The sequence below is a fragment of the Momordica charantia genome (genome assembly GCF_013281855.1).
Source record: "Momordica charantia cultivar OHB3-1 chromosome 1 unlocalized genomic scaffold, Mcharantia_2.0 BLBB01000001.1, whole genome shotgun sequence".
Classification (NCBI taxonomy): Eukaryota; Viridiplantae; Streptophyta; class Magnoliopsida; order Cucurbitales; family Cucurbitaceae; genus Momordica; species Momordica charantia.
In genome coordinates, this window is record NW_028275157.1 from 15,136,638 (window position 1) to 15,159,871 (window position 23,234).

Here is a 23,234-nt window from a genome sequence, read left to right on the forward strand (position 1 = left end):
TGGCACGTGAATTTAACAACCCGATGTACCATTTATCTTATCGACAAGATGCAAGCCCGTGACGTGACAGCCATTTATCTAATTGTTAATAAATTTCTTTATTTTGATTTTTTAGTTTTTAAAAATAATTTATAAATCTAACTTTAAGAGGTTGATAAGAAGGATTTAAACTTGAGCTTTATAGTTTTGTGGTCAAAGTTAGATGTCAAAACACCATTTTTGAATAATTAATACGAAGATTAAATAACATTTCTCCTAGCAAATTAATCTCTACCTTCTAAGGAGATAAGTACCATCAAACCTCCTTACCTTTTGAGTTAAACTTTTGTCTAATTTTTAGTTTAAATCTTCGACTTTTAAAATCTTAATACAAGTCTTATGGTTTTATTAAAATGCAACATTCATTCACCATACCATGCAAGATAAGCAGACACTAAAAATGAAACTTGACATAAATTTAATGCCTAAAATTAATGTTTCAAAAGCTGGACCATAATGACATAAAATATGACTAAGATCAGAGTCCTCAAAAGTTTATGCTCAAACCATTTTGTTTTTTTTTTTTTGGTTTTCCTTTTTGACAAATAAGCAAGCTTATAAATGACACTTTCAGTGGTTTGTCTACCAGTTAAAAGTTTAGAATTAAGGAGACATTCATTTCATTTTTAGTTTTATATTTCTCAAAATTACGCCTATTTTTATACAAATGCATTAGTAAGATTTTCTTTACTCTTAAAAACATATTTGACTTCTTCGTCAAATTTTGAAAACAAAAACTACTTTTTGAAAAATATTTTTTCTAGTTATAAAAATTTGACCTAAAATTTGAAAATGTTTATATATATATATATATATATATATATATATATATATATTTTTTTTTTTTATTTTGTACAATCTTAATTTTTAAAGCTTAATTTTTAAAAACAAAAAACAAAATTGTTATCTATTACAAAAACAAAAGATTATCAAATTGGACCTTAAAAAAAAAGTCCAAAAACTTGTTTATATCTAAGAATTTAAATGTGTTCTTGAAGAAAATGAACCACCAAAAAACTAAAGAAAACTGCAGAAGAAATTATTATTAAATGAAGCCCGAGGAATCAAACTAGAAAATGAACGTACGTTCGACAGCCAAAACCATATTTCGACCTATCTAATATAGCCAAAACTCATACCAACAAATGCAAGAGGCAAGAAAATTCTGCTATAATGATACTTCAAAAGGAAAAGAAAGAGGGAAGCATCAAGGATGAAGAAATAAGCAGAATATGAAATAGAGGAGATCTCACAAACACAAACGTACCAGGACCGATGTTCCCCTTCAGCCAAGTTTGAGCAGCGTGCCCAACAACATAACCAATCATAAGATATGATTCCTAAACATGCAGCAAATAAGATCATCCAATTACAAGGACCTACAATTTGTTATCTTAAGATTCTTTCAATTGTTACTTCTTCTGGTAATCATGAGACAACGAATTATCTACGCAATAATACATTGGCACAAGCAAGGAGAAAAAATAGATATCACCAAAAGAAACTTTGATCAAATTATCGATTCCCTCATATAACTGTTGCGGTCCTTCCATACCCATTACATCCGACCAAAAAATCCAAGAGAAATACATGTAGCAACTAGCTAACTATGAAGTGAAAGATAAAGGGAAATAAAGAAACAACAAAAACTTCACAGGAAAACCTATTTGCAGAGGAGTACAATCCATTCTCAGCTACAAACTTCATTACATGCAGAGACCTAGAGAGCCAACAAAATACCTCCAAAGGGTTAGCCTATCCTATAGGTTACCGTAGAAGAATATCAGAAACTCCTAAGTTAGAAGAGAGAATTCAGCTTCTCCCACACGACCACCACTTACCGTTGTGATTAATATTTTCTTTCCCTCCCAAGATTTATCTTCAGTTTATTCTCACACAAGTTGGAGCTATTATCTCATGATGACATTTTGAAACGGCAGCTCTAAATAACATTCAACACATGACCAGTCTAATCAAAGTATTCTGGCAGGTTATAGAAAAAGTAGGCGTCTAAACAATGTAGTAGTCAATTCAATGATGAGTAATTATAAGTGAAGCCATGAGATGAGCTGCCATCATACAAAGAGACCAAACCTCAATCATAAATAATCAGATAATAGCTAGCTGTGCTCAAATTCTGGATCTGTCTCTGAAAAAGCAAAAGATATACATGCAAGTTTCCTTAGATCGAGAGTTGGCCATTAATCCTACATTACTACAGACAGTCAGCCACATGAAAAACCTAACATTAAAAAGGAACAATAACCTAAAAATCCAAACCCAATTTATAGTTAGAAAACAAAAAACCTAATGATGTTAACTTGAGAAGAGAATGATGCATTAACCTTCCTAATCCTTAAGGCCAATTTGACCAATTAGTAAATTTTAACCAGTCAGTGGTCAGATGGTACCAATTCACATAGAAAACTTAGCACTGCCGTTCAAATGATATCATGAGCATCCAACTTGTCGTCACAAAGGAGATATAAACCTAAGATGATAAACAAAATGTTGGAGGGCTAAAAACTTCAGAAATTTCTGATATTCTTAATAAACTTTGAGAAAGGCTTGACCTATGGAGGTATTTGCTATTACTATAACACCTAACCAGAGAATTAATATCCTGACACATCTGAATCTAGGGGATCTCGTCTCACAGCGACACCTAGTACAGCATCTTGCGGCTCGCAGTATTTAATCTGCCCCCAGAATGGAAGACTTTTATGCTACATAATCATATAAAGGGAATGCACATGGGTATGGAAGCCATTACGGGGAACCTAACCAGGATACAGGACCTGCCATAAAAAGAAACCAATTATCAGATTGAATAATGCAGGTATAACAAAAAAACATAATAAATTTGGATAACACGTAAATTATGTAGGCTGAATGCCAATCAGACTAATAAAAACACAAACCACCAAAAAAAGTTTACAAGCAAAAGCTATCTTGCCATCAAAAGGGAATGTTCTTTTCAGGCGTCACCTCCACCCTTCCCTGTAACATCTGCAATCTGGTTACAAGCAATGAGAATTGTCAATGGGAGCAAGGGCACTGGTGACAACCACACGCTACTGTTTCCTACTAGATAGCAAAATAAACTTATAAGGATAACATTACCGTCTCGATGCTTCCTTTCCCATCTACTTGTACGAGAGAGTTTGATGTTGGATTAGAAAATCTTCACCCAAAAATAAAGTGAAAAAAAAACAATAAATTAGGTGCATTCTAATGTTATTACACTCCATACATGATCTCCATGAACCATAAATGATAGAACTGGAAGCATTAAGCCCTTGCTTGAGCCCAGTACCTGATTGCCCTTGCTTTCCTCTTTTCTTCCTCCTGGGAGTCTGGCTTTGATGTTGATGAAAACCTAGCAAGACGAGCTTTCTTCTTTGCCTCATAATCAGTAGTCACAGATGCAGGAAGCCCAAATCTAAACAACCAAAAATATTAGCAAAAGTTTAAAGAAAAAATGACCGAGTAAAAGTCAATAAATACAATTTCTTAAACTGGGGGAGCCATCAATCCATTAAGACATGGAAAATACCTCTCAGCTCTAGCCTTCCTCTTCACCTCTTCTGACTTGTTCGATGCTCCCAATCCATTCGTTGTGGCACCCATACCAAACCTGAAATTGTCCCCAGCAACAAACATCAAAGATATTTCGCAGAAAAATAAAAGACAAAGAGAACTTGGAAAAAAGAAAGGAAAAGGTAATATTATAGTTATAAAAATGGAATAAAGGTTATGCCAATATAAGCCCAAAAAATGAACTACTTCCACACAACATCCCGATTTTTCACAAATCTTCTAAGATTTTGTGCAGTTCTTTCCAATTTTCGCACAACCATTGACAAGACAAGAGCGTGAGGCTCTAAAATTTAAAGAAGGGCCACAGTGTAACTGCTCCGGGCACGGAGAGGCACAATTAGGGAGGCACCAAGACGGATGTAAAGAGCATGACAAAAGTTTCCAAAATTCACTTGAGAAGGCAAGAGAGAGAGGCTGAAACTTTCCTCATTGTTTTTACAAAAATATAATATAACATTGAATTAGTGACATTTTATTTCTATCAATAAGCCACTGCAATCATTTTGAATTTCAAATTTACACCAGTCCGAGTAGAAACTCAAGCCATTACCAGAATATGAACAATTAGACAGGGCAACATGTTTTTAGATAAGAGACAATAGATATATAATGATACAGGGTTGATATGCTCCAGAAATCATAATCTCCAAGTTACAATCGTACCCGTAACTGCATAAGCTAACCATCGGAACTAACCTATAACGGGGGATATATGAATTTTTTAGTTTGTTAAACTTAAAATGCGCTACTCAGGCAGCTCATCTGCTTCGTGAGTACTGTCTAGACATATAGAATCTATTCATCCTCGTGCACAGTAGCGCAATATTTATACTACTGACTCATCGCTAAGTTTGTCCGTAAAAAGAAGAAATATACAGTTTCGAAGTAATCAGTGGGAAATAACAATAAAGAAAGGCATGGTCTCCCAAGAGAAATGGATTCAAATACTCAACACAAAGATGCAAGAACAGTCATAGATAGTTACCGTTCCGCTCGAGAATTACGCTTCTCTTCTTCAGACAACTGAACAGAGATCCCAAAACGCTCGGCACGGCGCATCTTCCTCTGGGTGTCAGAAACCGGTGCACCATCCCCTTCAAGCGACGCCTTACCGGAGCCCTTAGATTCCTCCATTTCCTTCGAAGATCCGCCATCGGTTGACGAAGGCTGAACGGCGGTAGGAGGATTGTTGGAGGAAGAAATGGTTGTGTCTAGGGTTTGACTAGGGTTTTCTCCAAGCGGATTCTTGCTATTACTAATGTCATTGAGTCCCGCAGAAGCCACCGTCGCCATTGGAGGAGCAGATTTGAGACTCGAAACCTAATCGGAGACTGCTTACGAACCACGAACGCTACGGAGAATTGCCTCGTGAAAGATAGGGCACAAGTTCTGTTCGGATTTCGGTCTGGTCAGATATTTCATGTCGCCGAGAGGTAGGGCGGGGTCAAGAATGTAAATTCGCATGAGAATTAGAACGAGGGATATGTCCCATCTTATGCCCACGTGTTGGCTATTCATTGGCCTAAGAAAGTTTGATCTATAATCTCTCAATTTCACCACGTCACATCATGCGATCAACCGACTTTTTCTCCGTAAATTAAAATGTTCAGAACATTATAGATTTAAAAAATATGTTAAATTGTACTAATAATATATATATATACGTGTGTGTGAAATTATAAATTTGGTTAGCATCAATTTAATATGTTTTCAATAATTGTCCATTCGAACTTATTAACTTAATTCAATTGGTTAGTTTGTTAGTTAATTTGTTAATATAGTTTGGACCACCACATGTTATGTTATGTTTAAAGAAACAAAAATCTACTGTAATACTTCCACATATTATTATATTAAAAAAATGATTCCCATAATTCTATTTTTTTATTACATAGCAAAAAGAAGAAAAAAAATAACCTTCATAGTTAAAAGGTAATTTTAATTTAACCTCTGTAATTTTAGTTAAATTGACTAAATACTTGACCTCACCTTATTTTTTTATTTTTGGTTAAAATACTCCTTTGGTCTATGTATTGGTAAGTTGGATTCATTTTGATCCATATATTTTAAAAATGTTCATTTTAATCACTTTTGGTCTCTACTGTTGATCTACGGTTAAATAAGTAACAGATTGATGAGTTGTCATTCTTTTTAAATAGTATTTTTTTTTCTTCTCCCCTTCAAATCGCAGTCTTCAACCATTTCGAGATCAATCCTAACCTATCTACCATCACTATTTCTTCTTCCTCCATCTAACCCTAACTCACAAAAAGAAAGAAGAGTAAATATATTCTCAAATTCAACGGGACAATAAAAAATATATTTTACCTCAAAATTATATTGAGTGAGAAATTGACGTACCCTATGAATTAAATCGACGTGTCGACAAGACAGAAGGGCACATCCTGTAAAAGAAGAAATCCGACATGTCGGACCAGTTGACGGGTTTCTATAATTCAGCATCATGTGGAAATGATTGGAACTCCGAAAACAATGGATAAGATATAGTGAGGCCTCAGTCTCTGGTGCTCGAAGAGGTGGAAATGGCTTCAATCATCCACAACGCCATTCAAATTTCTTCGAAGCCCGACTCTCCATGGCCCAAGGTTTCATCACAGCTTCACTTTCAACCTCGAACATGGATTGAATTCGTCCACAATCACATTCCTCGGTTTTCCCCAGGTTGAACCCTTCTCTTTTTTTTCTCTCTCTCTCTCTATAGTGAAGATCTGCGTTAATCTCATCGAGTATGTATGAATTCGTATTTTTAGTTGTCCTCAATTGCCATCGTGCTCCGCGCTCTCTGATTCGATGCGGCAGTCGAATCGAGAAGGAAGGGGATCCATCTACAGCAGGTCAGTGAGAGTTTCATCTCATCAGTTTTTCAAGATTAATGGAGATTTTCGTATTCTTTTGTTTTAATTAGACATGTATGGTAGTGAGACCTTTTCCATTCGTGGTTACTTGTTCGTCATATGGTAACAGTGAGACGAATTTGCAGAAGCCAATAGGTCCCAATCATCTGGCGAGAAAGAATATAATAGAACTTATTCCGTTTCAGGAACGACTGAGGGGTTCGAAAGTAAAGTTTCTTCTGTTAGAAATGTTGCTTTATGTGTAAGCACTTGCTGATATTTAATTTGTGCATACAATCGAATAGTTTGGCTGTTAGTTAATTCATTTGCTATTGTTCATTCTCTGTTATAGGTTGCTACTGCAGTGGCATTTGGCATCGGGCTGGGTTTGAAAGATGGACCTGGCAAAGCATCAGAGTTTTATGCTGGGTCTGTCGCGTGTTGCATTTTATAGTTCTATTTCATCTAAATAAACAATTTATTTTGTTGTCTGTCCTTTTCTTATGTCGAGTTGTCGATACGATGATAAATTGGAAATTGCATAAATGCGATAATTTAGCACCATATTTTAGTTTCTACATTTATTCTTGTTGTGGAGATTTGGAAGATGCCTCAGCCCATATTTGTATGAATAACAACGCTTCACTTTACTAGCTTATTATTACTAATGCCTGATTTTTATGACATTTTTCAGGTATCTTCTGGAGCAAAGTTTGTCAGTTGACAATCTTTTTGTCTTTGTTTTGATTTTCAAGTACTTCAAAGTGCCAATCGAGTATCAGGTGCTAACTTAGAGCAAAGCTAGAATGAAATTGCTACTTAACACGCAAACTATGAATATTATTTTTCTTTACAGCATAATTTTTATTTCTATGCATGTTGGTGATCTGTTGGTTTGGAAATATAGAATCGGGTGCTTACTTATGGAATTTCTGGTGCAATTGTCTTTCGTCTAACAATCATACTTCTGGGAACAGCCACCCTGCAGGTAATTTTCTCTTCTTGTGATATTCCACTCTGCTCAAATGGTCTATCTGAGACTTGTATCTATTGTACTGTTTTCAGAGATTTGAGGCAGTAAACCTGCTTCTGGCTGCTATACTTCTATACTCATCATTTCAGGTTAGTTATTGTAGGCTTTTATTTTTAATTTTTTTATCTTTTCTCCTCGTGCGATCAATTATGAGGCCTTTTAGCTTAAATGTATCATGACTTCTGCAGCTATTTGGCAGTGAAGAAGAAGATGACACTGACCTATCAGACAACTTTGTAGTAAAGATGTGCCAAAAATTAATCCCTGTGACAGGTATTCTGCAAATAAAATCATTTTTGTTTCTTCTGTTGGAGTATGTGACTCGTTGATTTTTTGGTCAGTTGGTCATATGTACTATTTTTCATATCACACATATTGTTCAGAGGAAGTAGAGACTGGACTGCTTTGCACTTTTTGTACATGTGGTGCAAGAAAATTGTGGACCTCATTAATATAATGATTGATATTACTTAAATTACATTCCATATTTGGATAGGCAACACATGAAGAAGCTTTTGACAGGATTTTTATAAAAATAGATGGGGGAGGGACAAAAATTTAACGAGGTAGAATAGGATATATGCCGAGCAGGCTGTTTTTCACTTTTTGATGGTATAAGGAGAACAGTATATGAAATTGTTACTTTTTCAAGTCAGTTTGGTTGGCTTACTCCCAAATGTGGTTTGCCTCTTTTGTTGCTTACGGTTAAATCTCACTTCCCTTGTTCTATTGTTGCAGCAAACTATGATGGGAATCACTTTTTTACACTTCAGGATGGTGTGAAGAAAGTAAGTTTTGATGGACTAGATCAACTGTATGAATTCTGCTGTAACTTTTCAGAATATTATTGATCATGCTTTCTCATGTGAGCATAAAATAAGGGTGTTTGAACTTTTTCTTACAGTGAAGCATGTCACGTTCTTCTATTGGAAGCTTATAAATCTATTATGTAAACTTAATTTTTACATGATTTCTAACAGGTCTCGAACATTTTGGACAGGCAACACCTTTACTTCTCACCGTAGCAGTAATTGAGCTCAGTGATATAGCATTTGCTGTATGTTATTCATGCCTCAATCATGTTATATATGCATTAGGTTGTGTTTAGCTTCGGTTTCCTAGTTTATGGCAACGCTCATTCACCGTTCCTTTTCTTGGACTTGGTGCTAGGTTGACTCAATACCTGCAGTTTTTGGTGTTACAAGGGACCCTTTCATAGTGTTCACGTCTAATTTTTTTGCCATTCTAGGTAATTCTGTTGCCGTTCCTGGAAATTAACCTCTTGGTATTTGGATCCTAACAACTCTGAAGTTCATTTTTTCTTCTTTTCTTTACATATCTTCAATCATTAAATAATGTGTCAACATTTGTTTGACCACAAAGACTCAGTATTAGAAATGAATACAGTTAATGGATAATGGGATAAAGTTCAATTGCTGTTGTTTAATCAAAGGTCTATCATGAAAGATGTGTCAGGATACTATTTTTTGTTCATTTGTTTCCTTTATCAGCTCTAAAGTAACTTTGGTTCGTATGCTTTGGGGATTTAAGTTTCCTGAGATGCATAATGACCGGCATTTCGGTGTATTGTAGGTTTGAGATCCCTATTCGTTCTTATAGCTGATGGTATGTCAGAATTGAAATACTTACAGGTAAATGTTTAGACTTATGCAGATCGAGAGCTGAGTCAAGTTGTTATCGTTGTTGCTTCCTTCCTTAACTTTTTTCTCTTTACGCTGATGGTGTTGATGCACCACAAGGCTAAAGGACCCTTTGTGGAAGTCTTAAAGAGTGTACGTGTGTGTAAAGTAGGATTCAGGTAATTAAAATGAAATGCTAAAATTGACATTGCGTTTGAATAGTTTTCTGGTAATTAATATTTTTGTGGATAAATACTATGGCCTCTTCCTGTAATCGTGAAAGCTGTTTCACTGTTTCCGTGTGTACGATGTCTTACAAATCAGTCAGTTCTTACTATCATGAACGTCCATTGAGGGAAATTTTCTAATTATTTTCAATCTCCTTTCAGCCGTCTATTGGCGTTGTTTTGGCCTTTATTGGGAGTAAGATGATCCTGGATTTCTTTGGTAAGCACTTCTGTCAACTTGAAATTCCAAATTTTTTCACTTGTATGCATATGCATTTCAAAATTCGAGGACGCTTAGATCTCTCTTCCTGCAGGATTCCATGTCTCTACTGAGGCATCACTTGGTTTTGTTGCAACAAGTCTGGGCACTGGGGTGCTGTTGAGTCTACTGAAGAATTCTGATTGATCAATTCATAATAATGGAAGTACAGGTATTTTACTCTAATTGAAGCAAGCAAGTTATGGCTTTGGTTGGAGCCCCTCCTTGCATTATGCTAATGGTACACCTTACTAATTCTGGGGTAACTTCGCATACCAAAAAGTTTTAAGTTATTAAGGTTCCGCTTGATGATCATTTTGGTTTTTGTTTTCTGTTTTTAAAAATTATATTTAATTTATCATTATTTCTTTGGTATGTTTTTCATCTTCCTAGGAACACATTTGAACCCTGGTTAAATTCCAAAAACAAAAACAAGTTTTTAAAAGCTAATTCTTTTAGTTTTCAAAATATGGCTCAAATCCTGAAAACATTAACAAAACCATGAAACACAAAGTTGAAGTAGTATTTTTAGACTTGATTTTTAAAAACAAAAAAATAGAAAACGAAACGATTATGGAATAGGACTTAAATTTTAAACCTTGGACTTTGAATCCAAGATCCTCCCCAAATATATGAAAGCCTTTACCACCAGGGTGCCCTGAGGGGTATTTCTCCAATTTTCTTTTATAAAAAACTAGAACTGCTGAAAGATGATATGAAGTTACTGTTACTGTTCTTATACATCTTTATTAAGAATAGAATACTCTAAAATATTATGTATAGCATAGAGTTGAGATTTTCATACTTTCTGATTACTACTTCCATGGTTGCCAGAATTTTGTGTCAAAATTGTCTCGCAATACTGTGATTGGAGCCTTGGTTTTACGCGGTAAAAGAAGATGCTTTCTGCTGTCAACAAATCCTGGAGGTCAGAAGAATCATCTTTTACCTGTCTTTGATTGTTTTGCTGAAATGATGAATTTGTTCTCCTATTTGCAAATAATTCCAAATCTCTCTCTCTCAAACAAATTCCAGAACTTGCTGTTGTAGATAGATGATTATTAGCTCTAGATCTCAGCTTTTAGCTTTTGGATAAAAGTAGGAATTTCTCAAGTAAAAGATGAGTAATTGTCAAAATTTTCTGCTACCAAATTGAACCCATCTGTCTCTCCTCTCTCTCTCTCCTCATAATTCTTGCTTGAAATTAGGAGGAAATCTTGTCGTCTTACTGATTTTCCAGTCAATAATTATATACGGCTTTGAAAAAATACCACACTTTTCTGCCCAACAGCAATATAGAGGTGACCACAATTTCATAGTTGTTATTGCTGTTTACCGATTCAAGAATAAGATTAATCATAAGTTACTGTTACTGTTGCTGATTGAATTCTCCTCAACTTTTTTGGTATCTATTTTTCTTTTTCATTTTGTGTAGAACTGATTCAAATAGATTTTTCTTGTAATTTTGATTATTTACAACATTTATTAACTTTAAACGACAATAAGATTAAGTTTTTTTAACAGGGAAAGATACTGTCCAATATACTGTCCATAACTGGACGACATGCTTCTAAAATAATCTCCGAGTCATTCGAGTCTGGACGAGTAAACTCTTTATTCATAATAGGTCAGAAAATTTTCATAATACAAATTTGGAATAATTTCCATACTAGTTTTGGTACCTCGGATTTTGAAGAAAATGACGGATTTCAAGTGAATTCCACTGTTTAATAGCATGTGATTTTGAATGATTTGAAATTTTATTGGATTTCAAATCTTATTTTTACTTAAAAAAATTTCTAGATCAAAATGGTCTAATTTTGTAGGATTTGATAGATTTTCGAATTAAATTACCTATTTAATCTCGTCATATTTTAGTTTCTAATTAATAAATTTAGACTAAAAGCCTAAATCAGTAAAATTTTTATTTTCTTTTCATTTCTAGTGAACATCCAAACAAAGCAATCTAATTTAATTTGTTTCAAATCATTCTTGTTCCAAACAAGATAAAGAACTTAAAATCATTTCTTGGATTTCAAATCAAGAAATTTAAAATCATTTCATCAACTTTCTTGACGCCAAACAAAGGGTAAAAAGATTTTTTTTTCTTTACATGAGAATAAGTAAGGGTTAAAATCTAAAATTAGAGCAGGATTCATATTCCAGTTCCAAATTAAAAGAATGATAAATTACAAAAAAGCAAAAAAAAAAAAAACACTTAACTTTGCCATTTCTTAAAAAAATATATATATATATAATATTTAAAAAATTTGATTTTACCCTTGATCTTTCATTTAAAAAAAATGCCTTTTGAGTAAACATCCCGAAAAAATATAGGAGAAGCTATTATTTCTAAAATGGAAAAAGAAAATCAAATGTCTTTTTTTTTTTTTTTTGCAATTTAACCTTAAAAAAATGGTGTATTGGACTCTCTCGAGGCAGTGGAATTTCGATCACAAAAGTAAATTTATTCCTAGCCATAGAAATGAATTGCAGACCCACTTTTTGTGATATGTAATATATTCTTATAAGAGAGACGGCCGCCGACAGAAGTAATGGGTGAAAGGAGTGGTGGTGATCAGTGAGAAAAGAATAAATGCTAAAGTTTATAATGAACTTAAAAGTAAACAAAACTAAATAAAATCGGTTTGATCTTTTTTCTTTCTTCCTTTATATCTAAATGGAACCAAATCAAACTGTCAAGCTGTCAACACGAGCTAGGGCACCTTACTCCTCTCGAAATGTTTGTTGTACTAAAAAAGAAAAGAAATTGGTTTGGTACACCCAAATTTCTTATTCAAATTGAATCAAACTAATCTCTCTCTAATATATATGTGTAAAAAGCACTAAAAGTAAGTAAGTTATCTACCATCAAATACTACTAGTGTACAGAAGAGACAGAAAGAGGAGGGACGTATGACAATGAATAATACACTCACATTGTGTCCAAACGCAAGCAAACTAAAACAGAGTTTTTTCTGATGCAGAAAGGCAGAAGGCCTTCTCGAATTAGAAGTCCAGTAGCCACTGGCAACAGAGTCAAGTTCAGCATTGTCTGTCTAATTTAGAATAATTGTTAAGTAAGAACATCATTTTCCTGTCTAAAATGGTACACTCTAATTTATCTCTTTTCCCACATGCACATGCACATGCACATGCACATTTCTTGTTAAGGGGAAAACCAAATCCTTTTATCTTTTTCCTTTTGTTTAACCAAAACAATGCAATGACTTTAGCCATCTCCCCCATTGCTTGTGTTTTCGCTTGTGTTTTGTCTCACAAATTGTCCCCTGACACGGGGTCTCTGTTCTGCTAATCTTTTTCGGCTTTGGTAACGGACCTGCGAAAGGAAAAAGGGAAACTATTAAGACAAAAGTTTACCCGAACAAGAACTCAAGTAAATAAGCTTCTTATTTACCCTAAAGAATTAGCCAGAAACTCAACAGAAGGACACAAAAGAAGAGAGGCATAACAATAGATGCAGTTCTTCAAATAGACAAGACGCGATAAAAAACCATTTCAAGGTTCCAATGCCAACTTCTACTTCTGCACAATACAATTGACAGCGTCGAGAATTGGTAAGTCTCACATGTACATCAACACAAGGAAATCCATCAATATCTTTCTTTCCAAGTGGAATCCCCTACTACCGCGTTTTCCTATTTGCACATCTGTCTAGTAAATGTGCAATATTGCGACCCCACATGAGGCCACAATTATGCATTGTGCTTGAAGGAAGTGGTCGTGGTTTGGCAACCTCTCGAGGACAATTTATCTCAGACTACTAATGTTACTACATCAAAATCAAGAATAGCTCCTCAATCATTTGAAAAACACAAAAAGACCTCGATCTTTTTCAGTATAGATCAAGAATAGCTCCTCGTCCATCTGCAAACGTAAAAGGACCTTGATGTTTTTCAATATAGAAAAATGTACAGTGCAATATTACCTATCAAATCAACAATCATGGGTGGGCCTAGAAGTCAACGAGGGCCAACATAAATAGTAAAAGGCTTCAAGGGAATGGGCTCTAACCATAGTAACCACCTACCTAAGATTTAACATCATATGAGTTTACTTGGCAATAAATGCAGTAGGGTCGGGTGGTTGTCATGTGAGATTAGTCGAGGTGCGCAAAAGCTGGCCTAGACACTCACGGATATAAAAAAAATCCTATCAAATCATATCTTTTAAGCTTCAAGCTAGTTAATACCATAATCCCCCTTCAGCAAATAGACATGTAGGAGTAGAACATAATGAGGAGTGAGAAAAGTAGCGCCTCATATCATTCCAATAAAATAAACAAAAAAGTTCAAATGTTAATCACAAGCTCAAAATTTAGAGCGTTGGTCATCGAGGTCCCAAAATAATTATAACAATAGTAACAAAATTATGGCAGTCCATCACAAGGAGACTGCTATGAAGCATAGATCTAAACTCAACATGTCAATGTTCAACATCGCAACATGTATAATGCTCTGACACTTGTAGAACAAATATCAGAAACTTATTGAATGTGTTAATCCCTCTAACACTTTGACATTCATTGAAAATTTGTCAGGCAGTTGAGCTTCAGTGTTATGTCATTTATTTATAGTTGTTTAAAAAATCAATGAACATGAAAAGAAATATAAGAGAGATGATATGTTATGAGGATAGAAAATATCATCCTTATCTTTCGGAGCATGCAAGTAGATGAACATGACTGATTTAAACTTATTTTTTATAAGACGTTGAATCATTTAAAAAATGACTGCTACGTTTAGAATTTTCTACAAACCTTTTTTTTTACTACAAGGTATTGTATTATTAGAAATATGTAATTAATTTCTTCGACTTCGTTTTAAGTGTTGCACTTGCACATTTCATCACCTCACTAGAAGTGCTGCCGTGTTTGTATCCATGTAGCGTTCATGCTCCATGAGATCTGTGCATCTCTATAACTCGTGATAAAAAGACAGCTCAACAAGTCTAGATATCAGTAAGAGAGAACTAACGTCCTCAAAGAACCTGTTGCTAAATGCCTCTACAAATATGAATCATGAACCACGTACAAGTCTGCCACATCAAAAGCGCAAGACAGAAGGGATCGCAAACTAAAAACATAACAAGCATTAGACTAAAGATGACTAAGTAAAATTACCTTTTTACGGAAGCATCGTTCCTTCCTTTTCTGGCGAAACTTTGTCAAGGCAGCTTCCCTTTGTGAAACTCTGTTTTCGTCCATTTTGTTTCCACTGCCGCTTCCACTGGCATCCCCACTTCGGCTTTTCCCACCTATTCCATTATCACTTTCCATATTTAGCCCTCCAGCATTTACTGCCGTGCTGCTCCCATTTTGGCCATTGCTTCCATGGTTACTGCCCGAGGCGCTCCCATTCACACTATAATTTGCTGCATTACCTTCCACAGGCCCATTTAACACATTGGTTGACCCACAATGCGTGGCAGCTGCTGATATTTTCTTTAATGAAAAATCATTATGCTCAAATGACACTTGTTGAATATTGTGGACAAGCTGATGATTGGGATCATACGGGTGACAAAGTTGCAGAATTTGAGATTCGCTGTGCACACAATTTGACTGGGCTTGCATAGTTGTATTTGCCACATTATTGACATTATCAGCTTGCTGAGGAACAGATAGTGTGTCATTTTTAACAGATTGGAAAGCTGCTGACGGGTGCAGACAGTTGACTGTTGATGTCATTGCTGACTTGTTATTAGTAACAAAGGATTTTGAAAATGCATTATTAGTAGTGGAACCCATGTCAATATTATTGCTATCTCCATTTGAGCACTGATTGGGAGGATTACTACTTGAATGAGATCGGATATCTTGCATATTCTCTTGGTTTGTAACTTCTAAGCCATTAACAGGCGGAGAATTACTTCCAGCATTCCCAGTTGGAGCCTTGTTAGAATTTGAGGCAGCATTGTACCTATCGTTGTATGGAAAATAAACTTTCACAAGTCAAAAAGGCTATTGCCTCAAGATTTACAAACCAAATTTTAGAAGGACAACCCATTTTCTCTTGTACCTAGAAAAAGCTGAAGAGTCTGAGCGTCTCAAAACATTCCGCTCATCTTGGACTGCTTTTCCTGCCGTTTGAACTCCTCTAAGCCTTTTCAATCCGAGCTCAAGGGATGGAAACTCTTCTGAATCTGTAACATCTTTATCCTTAATGTCTGTGATATTGGGATGGTTGCTTGCTGCCTCAAACACCGTGACTTCCATCTTAGAATCAGTGAGATCGGTAGCAAGACCAGTAACAGCTGTTTGTTCATAATTAAGCTTGCTGGATGGGCTTTCAGAGTTGAGATCAAGATGTCCCTTATTTAACTGGTCATTAAATCCACTGGACCCTATCTCAAGCATAATATTCTGTTTTCTTCCAACATGTTTGGTTGGACGTTCTGTCGAGAGTTCAAGTTGTAAATCCAGATTTCTGTGCATGCCTAATTCCACCTTACCCATGGTAACAGTTTCTGAACAGAAATGAAATACATCATATTAGGCATATGTTTAATAATTAACATTATTCTCTGACACGGTTCGGGTATCCAGTGGCGTACCAAATTGCTTTTTCTGCAGGTGGCACTCTGCTGTCAAAACAGGAAGCACATTATTAGTAAATGCATCGGCATTTGAGTGGACAACTTGAGCACAGGTACTATCAGGACATTCACGTTTTTGATCCCATGCTGAAGCAGATACTGGTCGAGGGCTTTCAACTTCTATAGCTTGCTTGGTCCAAGAACTCTGCAGGGAGAGAACAAATTTCGACTGGGTGAATAAGTTTTATAAATGGAATAAAATGTAACCAATTTATCTGCCCTTTGATATATGCTACAGAAAACCCCAATCACAACACTGATAAAAGGATAAATGCATTTGATCTAATTAAAGTGAAGAGGGCACTAATCATTGATATGGAGCAATTACACAGTCCTACCATTTCTAAGATATAAATTCAGTCACGTCTAACTTCTAAACGATCTTGTTTTTTTGTTTTTTGTTTTTTTATATCCGTGAGTGTCCGGGCTAGCTTACGCACACCTCGACTAATCTCATGGGACAACCGCTTGACTCTACAACATTTGGTGTCGTGAAACACATAGGAATTACTAATTCTCAAGGTAGGTGGCCATCATAGGGTTTGAACCCGTTTCCTCTTAATTAACCCTGGTCCCTTTGGACCAATGAGTCACCCATGACGGTTACTTCTAAACGATCTTGTAATGTTGAAATAGATGATATATATATGGATCAGATTACATAACAGAAGGATCTTAAGAGATCGATATTGATTCCAATGCAGATAATAGAAAAGAAACAAGTATTTCTTACTGCTACGGCATGGGGACAGGCTCCTGTTTAATAAACATGAAACTTGCTCTTCCTGGTAAAATATTCCTTTAACTACTTTGTTTTGTCAGAACACACGCTATAGAACAATGGTTGAACTAAATATATATTATGTCTTATGACTCTTACCATCGGTCACTCTAATACTCATTTAATACATGTCATTCTAGTCTACTGAAAAACTATGTGTCCTTGAAAAAGGTTGATAATCGATCAATTCAACATGATGAAACCAAGAGATTATGAAGGCAATATAACATGTCAAATCAGCAACACATAGCCAATTGACAAATCTTAATTTTTTATTATTTGAAACAAATATTTCATTGATAGCCAATTGACAAATAAGAGAAGCAAAAATGATATTTCTCTCACAATTTCCAGTTTCAAACATTTTAAGGAAATTCATTTAATGCTAATTCAAAGAATGAAAAAAGCATGCCCACTATCCTTAAATTTCCCCCACCAGGGGTAAGCAAGGTTTGGAAAACATTTAGATCTCTCAAATCCAAGTAGGCCAAGGTATCGATCGAATCATTTTATGCACAGGAAACAGAATTGTGAGGCAATTAAGAGAAAACTAGAAGAAATTATTTTGTCAAAAAATAAAAAATAAAAAAATGGCATGGCAATGCAAGTTACCAAACATCTATCTACTTCTTGAATAATTTACAACCAATTAAGTAACTGGCATTGTAACTAAGAAGAAACCAAAGGGAAACAAGACAATTTAGTGAGCATCTAATAGACTCCATCTACGATCTATTCAACTATTTAACCATGATGTCACTATTTCAAAGAGAGAAATTTGTATAGCCAACTCTAGTTTCCTTTGAGATAAATCTACAATCCTTGACCAGATATGTCTGACACATTTCAATGTGATATAAACAATTGTAGATCTTGTTTATCTCTTACCAAAAACTCATAATAATACCTGTGTACCACTGCCATCGTCACTTCCATCCCCAATATTGAAACCAATGCTCTCATTGTCTTCTTCTTCATCATTGCTTCCAGAGTTGTTGTTTGTTTTTTCAACACTTTTCGACTTCACAGATTTTTGAGTCTGTGTGCCACTTTCACTTCCACTACCGCTAGACTAAGAGAAAAACTAAATATCAATATAACATCATAAATAAGAAAATATCAAGTGTCCAATGAAATACCCCTATCACGGTAAAAAAAGTATATATATATGTAAAAGACATAAGCGTATGAGATTACACACGGCATAAATTTGGGCAAGTCTCATAAAGGAAACTAACATTCATAATAAATAATTAGTTAAGAGCACATTCAGAAGTAATTAACTCTTTATATTTATTAATTTAAAATGAGCCATTAAGTCAGCTTATTAATATAATGCAACAGAAAGGGATACACGAAAGTGAAAGTACTCACACTATGACATCTTCTCCAAACATGTTGCCAAAGGTTCTTAAGCTCATTCTTCCGAATGGGCTTCACTAAAAAATCAACAGCACCCTTTGACAAACATTTAAAGACTAAACCCATCGAGTCATGAGAAGACATCACTGCATAATATCCCATCAGAATCCAGATTTCAATTGATAAGCTTGCATAGAAATATAAGCTTACTTGAAAGCTATAATCTAAACATTTCAAGAAACTTACTGATTACGGGTATATTCTTTCGTGTTTTATGGCTCATAATCTTGCATAAAAGACCGATGCCAGATAAGCAAGGCATGACCACTTCTGTTAATACGAGATCTATGTGATTTTTCAGATCTTCTAGCAACTTCCATGCGTGTAGTCCATTGGCAGCCGCAATAACTAACAATGCCAACATATACAAGAAAGGGTGGTAAATCAGAAAAAAAACAAAAGAAAACATAAAACCCAATTGAAAGTCAGATCATAGGCAGGAAAGTTGTTTCAATTATGCACTTACTGATGAAAGTATATTTAAAGCTCAAAAGTTTGTAAAGACAAAAGATTCAACCAATCCTGAGCAACGAGGAACTTCTAAGTTTGCCTGATAACTATTGGTATATTTCCAAGATACATTAGAAGAACAGAATAGGTCATAGTGATGGATACCAAAAATTCATTCCTCTACAACTTTATGTTTTCCATACTTGCTAACAAGAAGAATGAACAATCCAAAGTTATGCTTTTATTCATCTAGCAGAAAAATAAGTTTGAATACTGAAAAGTCAGAAAGGTGTGGAATGAAGAAATGCAGCAATAAACATGCACACACATATGTAAGAACATAGACCAACATATTAAAAAAAATAAAAAATAAAAACCCGTACCGTAACCATTTTCTTTTGTCAGATGAGGATATAAAAGTTTGAAACTAAAGGCAATCCTAAAGAGTCGGCTAATAATGGTATCTGTCAAAAGCAACATATTAGTCACATCAACTTCCCTTCCTGCTGTAATATTTCTATTACAAAAACTGAGAAGCAGGGACCAGGTAGGAATCGAATTGTGTGTTAGTAGACATGGAGCTATATCATAAACCAGTGAGGAATCATCATGGAAAGGAACTGATTTCAATGACAAACAAGTACTGTTAATCATTAGTAAGCCAATGAAACTAGTACTTCCTAAAAGGATTTGCTTCCAGTGACATAAAAGGTATACATGAATCAAAGTAAGCTAAGGAAACTAGTATTTCCTAACTAAGAAAATTATACATTACAAGAAAAGCTCAGACGTTAACAAGCATCTTGAGACCATAAACTGTTGAGAGCAAAATTTGTTTTAAAAAAATAATAAATAATAAATAATAATAATAATTATTATTATTATTAAAAAATAATTATTATCTCACATTAGAAGCACAATAACCTGGTCAACTGCATGGAGAATATGGTGCCAGAAAGACCAAGTTACTGACCTTCATAACTGCAGTTACGAAGCAGTGCAGTGACTAGATGCCGAGTGGAGTCATCATTTTCTACAAGCAAAACCTTAAGAGATCTAAGATGTAGAAATCTCTCCCAGCAGACCATCGATCCTTGAGGCTGCTGCTGCTGTTGTATTTGCAGAATGTCATGGGCTTGAATTGCAGATTTTCGTCCACCTTCTGCATTTCTAGTTAATCCATTGTCTTTCAACTCATTTTCCTCAAGCGGGCTCTGTTCCCTGCCAGTTACACCATCGTTTACACTTCCATTTCTATCCTGTACGTGGTGATTTGGTTCTTTTAACTCATGGTGCCTGTCGGCATTAGCATTCATCAGGGTTGACACTTGTCGTCAATCGGATTCAAAAAAGATCGAGCACCTGAAAGTCTAGTTTCCCAGTATCTAAAATCCCTCTCCAATCAGCGGAACAATAGCACATATCTCTATGCAGTGTTGGAGAACCCAAAGGCAACAAGACCCTTCAACTTATACATGAGGAACCGACCAGAGGTATTGTGAAAGTGAAACACGAAGTCCACACAGACTATGGTGGGGGATTGGAGACAGATTCAGTGCATACTCTAAATCCAACAAGGAGCCTCAAAATCCAATGGTAGCTAGCTCCCTGGAAAAATCACCGCACCTTAAAAGCCTAACCATTATATGTGAAAAAACAAGAACACACGCTGCAAAACAAATGTTAGCAGACGTTAAGCAATGTAATCCGATTCCCAGTATAAGCAAGAAAGTGAAGAAAGAACGTAAGTGAACCCGCAGATAAAAATCCATCAAACCCTAAGTGAAGCAAACCGAGAACCCCATGACATTAATAGCAAGAAACCGGCCTTCCACACAAACCGATCTACAAATTACCTATAAGATCAAGGAACTAGTCTATGAAACAGAAACTTCACGTATCCAAACTTGATGCAGAATCTTTATTAACTATTACCGAAAAAAGAAAGGAGAGTAAATAAAACAAGAAGCACAAATCACCAAACGACGGCTAGCTTCAAATTAAAAGCAACAGTGGTATTAGAAACAAAAACATGCATGAAGAACATCACCATCAGAACTTCACCAATCTCAAGATATAGATCGATCTGGAGGCTGGGGGAGGAAAAAAAAATAGGTCTCAAGGGATGGAAAATCTCAGAGGTTAGCTTTCTCTTCAATTCCGAAATTGCTGAATTCCGCTTCCTCTGTTCTTCGCGAGCTCAGTCGCAGTGACGAAGTTGCTTGACCACCTCGGAAACAAGGAGGCCAGAGGTTGAAGAAAGAGAGGATGGCCGAATTTTCAGTTTTTTCTTCAGAACAAATGGGAAGAGAAAATTAAAAAAAACAAAAATAATGGAAGAAGATATTGCAGAGAGTATACGGTGGATTACGTGGACAAATTGAAGCTGTGGGATGGTCCAAGTTGCCACGTAGGACGAAGATATTTCCAACGTGGCTGAAAACTTGGGGCCACGGGTCTTACGAGCGGAACGAAATCTAAAGCCGGGAGCTGAAGAGATTGTATGGATCCGGGAGATTTAGTCGGGACACGTGGCGCCATTTAAGAGCCGATTTACGAAAACATAACGTCGTTTTCACGGACGTCACAAACGTGTTACTAATAGTTTACCGTCAGTTCCCGTTGGCCAATGATTTTGAAAAATACATTTTTTCCTAGTGGTAAAAAGAAACATTATTACTTTTTACCTTTTTTTTAAGGGGTAAAATTATTATTTTAGCCCTAAGTTTTTAGTTTGATTAATTTTTCATTTGTATTTTCCTTTTATTCATTTCAGCTTTTCTACTTTCAAAATATATATTGTATTCCATGTAGGTCCTCTTAATAAATTTCAAAATAAATAATTTTCATGGAAAAACCTAATAATAAATTTCAAAACATTAAAAGTAAATGTGAGAATTCAAACAGATTTAAGATTCGTGTGGGTAATTAACGAAAAGATTATGGTGCATTTGGTTGGTTACATAAATTTAAAAATAATTGATTCAATGAAAAATAGAGTTGTTTCCTTTCTTTTTATTATTTTTCATATATATGTTTGGTAGCATATTTGTTAATTGAATATCAACTTTAGCAATATATTTATAAATTAATAGTAGTTAGCACATAAATATCTAGTTGTCAAAGCTATCATAGTTAATTGACATATATCTCTAATGAAAAAGTTGAGTTTGATCCCTCACCCTCGTACTAAAAAAATTAAATATTTAATTAATTTAAAATAATAGTAATTAGTTTATTAACAATTTCGTTATAGATTTTGTATAATTATTATTTTACAATGTTGTATAATTTATATTATATTTAACATATTTTAATTTTAACAAAAAAGAAATGAGTTTATAACATAAAATAATATATCTATAAAAAAAAATTTATATATTTTCAATGTAGTTCTACATTTTAAAATTTAAAATTCAAATTATGAAAATACTAGAAACATAAAACTATTGTTTTCATAATTTACCTTATTTGATTACGAAATTCCACAAAAACTTTAGAAAACAAATCTGTCAAATGTTGTAGACACATTCATTAATTCCGTTTGATTCAGTCAATGTGAAAAATAATAAACTGAATTTAGATTGAACCAACCACGACATATTTGATATATTTAGCAAAATTATCGCTAATCTAAGCTCATGTTGGCAGAATGGCAAAGATATAATACAAGTAAATGAATAAATTATTCTTTGTATGGTCCATTCTCTGATTTTCTCGTTTTGTTCTGATTAAATCTCCTTTCTCGTATCTAATAATGGCTGATGTTAAATGTAATTATAAATTATTGCAAATTAGCATGTTATTGATGTCACCCATGGACATTAAGGAATGTGAATGCAGACTATACATAGTCTGTTAAAAGTAAAAAAAAAAAAATGGTCAAAATTTATTTAACGATATTAAAGATACACTTTCGAAATTTTCTATGTATAGTGCAATCATTTATACTTTTTTATAAAAAGGATCATTTAGACTTAAATTAAGATCTTACTCGAGGATAATTTAATAATTTAGAAGTTGAAAAGTTAAATTTCTACTGCCAATTTATAATTTTATATCCTAAAAAAATATTCTAACCCAGAGAACAAAGTTGGGTTAGAGAGAGAGGAGAGAAACGTGATCCTTTACTCATTGTTTCAAAACATAAAAATAAATATTGTATTTCTGGTTCTCATTTTTTATTTTTAAAATGGTACAAGTTTCTTTTTAGTTTTTTTAAAAACATAGATAAAAATATTAAATTATTATTATGGACTTACAAAATACATAATAAATATTAACAAAGAAATATACAACTTTTAAATATA

General features: G+C 34.5%; 3 protein-coding genes across 20 annotated transcripts; 1 reads left to right on the forward strand and 2 right to left on the reverse strand.

Moving 5' to 3' along the window:
• Window positions 1–1,528: 1,528 nt before the first annotated feature.
• On the reverse strand, window positions 1,529–5,044 carry LOC111013634 (uncharacterized). 3 transcript variants are annotated; one of them, XR_002601738.2, is made up of 6 exons: window positions 4,625–5,044; window positions 3,596–3,676; window positions 3,356–3,481; window positions 3,163–3,223; window positions 2,961–3,055; window positions 1,529–2,837 (listed from the first exon to the last, which is right to left on the reverse strand). XR_002601738.2 is itself a non-coding variant. In XM_022288122.2 (6 exons), the coding sequence occupies exons 1-5, from the start codon at window positions 4,930–4,932 to the stop codon at window positions 3,017–3,019; spliced, it is 615 nt and encodes a 204-aa protein (XP_022143814.1). In that variant the 5' UTR covers window positions 4,933–5,044; the 3' UTR covers window positions 1,529–2,837; window positions 2,978–3,016. The 3 variants fall into 3 exon arrangements, 2 of the variants coding, with proteins under 2 accessions (XP_022143814.1, XP_022143813.1); XM_022288122.2 differs by having other exon boundaries at window positions 2,978–3,055; XM_022288121.2 differs by having other exon boundaries at window positions 2,996–3,055; window positions 4,625–5,041.
• Window positions 5,045–6,109: 1,065 nt separating this feature from the next.
• On the forward strand, window positions 6,110–10,814 carry PDE149 (integral membrane TerC family protein). 8 transcript variants are annotated; one of them, XR_015791681.1, is made up of 15 exons: window positions 6,110–6,321; window positions 6,411–6,494; window positions 6,641–6,756; window positions 6,847–6,923; window positions 7,189–7,276; window positions 7,402–7,482; window positions 7,560–7,616; window positions 7,716–7,800; window positions 8,266–8,315; window positions 8,528–8,584; window positions 8,698–8,776; window positions 9,121–9,179; window positions 9,557–9,614; window positions 9,709–9,915; window positions 10,488–10,814. XR_015791681.1 is itself a non-coding variant. In XM_022288248.2 (15 exons), the coding sequence occupies exons 1-14, from the start codon at window positions 6,183–6,185 to the stop codon at window positions 9,597–9,599; spliced, it is 1,074 nt and encodes a 357-aa protein (XP_022143940.1). In that variant the 5' UTR covers window positions 6,110–6,182; the 3' UTR covers window positions 9,600–9,614; window positions 9,709–9,831. The 8 variants fall into 8 exon arrangements, 5 of the variants coding, with proteins under 5 accessions (XP_022143940.1, XP_087981760.1, XP_022143939.1 ...); XR_015791679.1 differs by having other exon boundaries at window positions 9,709–9,894; XM_022288248.2 differs by lacking the exon at window positions 10,488–10,814 and adding an exon at window positions 9,288–9,346 and having other exon boundaries at window positions 9,709–9,831.
• Window positions 10,815–12,568: 1,754 nt separating this feature from the next.
• Window positions 12,569–21,244, reverse strand: PRR7 (pseudo-response regulator 7). Of its 9 annotated transcripts, none has more exons than XM_022288237.2 (10): window positions 20,975–21,243; window positions 20,781–20,852; window positions 19,898–20,532; window positions 18,661–18,822; window positions 18,427–18,560; window positions 17,960–18,124; window positions 16,230–16,416; window positions 15,695–16,142; window positions 14,797–15,595; window positions 12,569–12,993 (listed from the first exon to the last, which is right to left on the reverse strand). In XM_022288237.2, the coding sequence occupies exons 3-10, from the start codon at window positions 20,238–20,240 to the stop codon at window positions 12,886–12,888; spliced, it is 2,346 nt and encodes a 781-aa protein (XP_022143929.1). In that variant the 5' UTR covers window positions 20,241–20,532; window positions 20,781–20,852; window positions 20,975–21,243; the 3' UTR covers window positions 12,569–12,885. The 9 variants fall into 9 exon arrangements, 8 of the variants coding, with proteins under 8 accessions (XP_022143929.1, XP_022143926.1, XP_022143928.1 ...); XM_022288234.2 differs by having other exon boundaries at window positions 19,898–20,593; XR_015788825.1 differs by adding an exon at window positions 14,526–14,711 and having other exon boundaries at window positions 19,898–21,244.
• Window positions 21,245–23,234: the final 1,990 nt, after the last annotated feature.

Bases quoted from the DNA above. Each gene is read 5' to 3' on its own strand.
- LOC111013634 (XM_022288122.2), bottom strand. From the start codon at position 4,932: ATGGCGACGGTGGCTTCTGCGGGACTCAATGACATTAGTAATAGCAAG. The intron at 3,482-3,595 runs GTATTTTCCATG...TTGGTTGTTTAG, and splicing joins AGGAAGGCTAGAGCTGAGAG to ATTTGGGCTTCCTGCATCTG. The intron at 3,224-3,355 runs GTACTGGGCTCA...TTTTGGGTGAAG, and splicing joins AGGAAAGCAAGGGCAATCAG to ATTTTCTAATCCAACATCAA.
- PDE149 (XM_022288247.2), top strand. From the start codon at position 6,183: ATGGCTTCAATCATCCACAACGCCATTCAAATTTCTTCGAAGCCCGAC. The intron at 8,585-8,697 runs GTATGTTATTCA...ACTTGGTGCTAG, and splicing joins TCAGTGATATAGCATTTGCT to GTTGACTCAATACCTGCAGT. The intron at 9,180-9,556 runs GTAAATGTTTAG...ATCTCCTTTCAG, and splicing joins CAGAATTGAAATACTTACAG to CCGTCTATTGGCGTTGTTTT.
- PRR7 (XM_022288236.2), bottom strand. From the start codon at position 20,240: ATGAATGCTAATGCCGACAGGCACCATGAGTTAAAAGAACCAAATCAC. The intron at 18,823-19,897 runs GTCAGTAACTTG...TGGCATTGTTAG, and splicing joins TCGTAACTGCAGTTATGAAG to TTATTGCGGCTGCCAATGGA. The intron at 18,125-18,426 runs GTGAGTACTTTC...TTTTTCTCTTAG, and splicing joins TTTGGAGAAGATGTCATAGT to TCTAGCGGTAGTGGAAGTGA.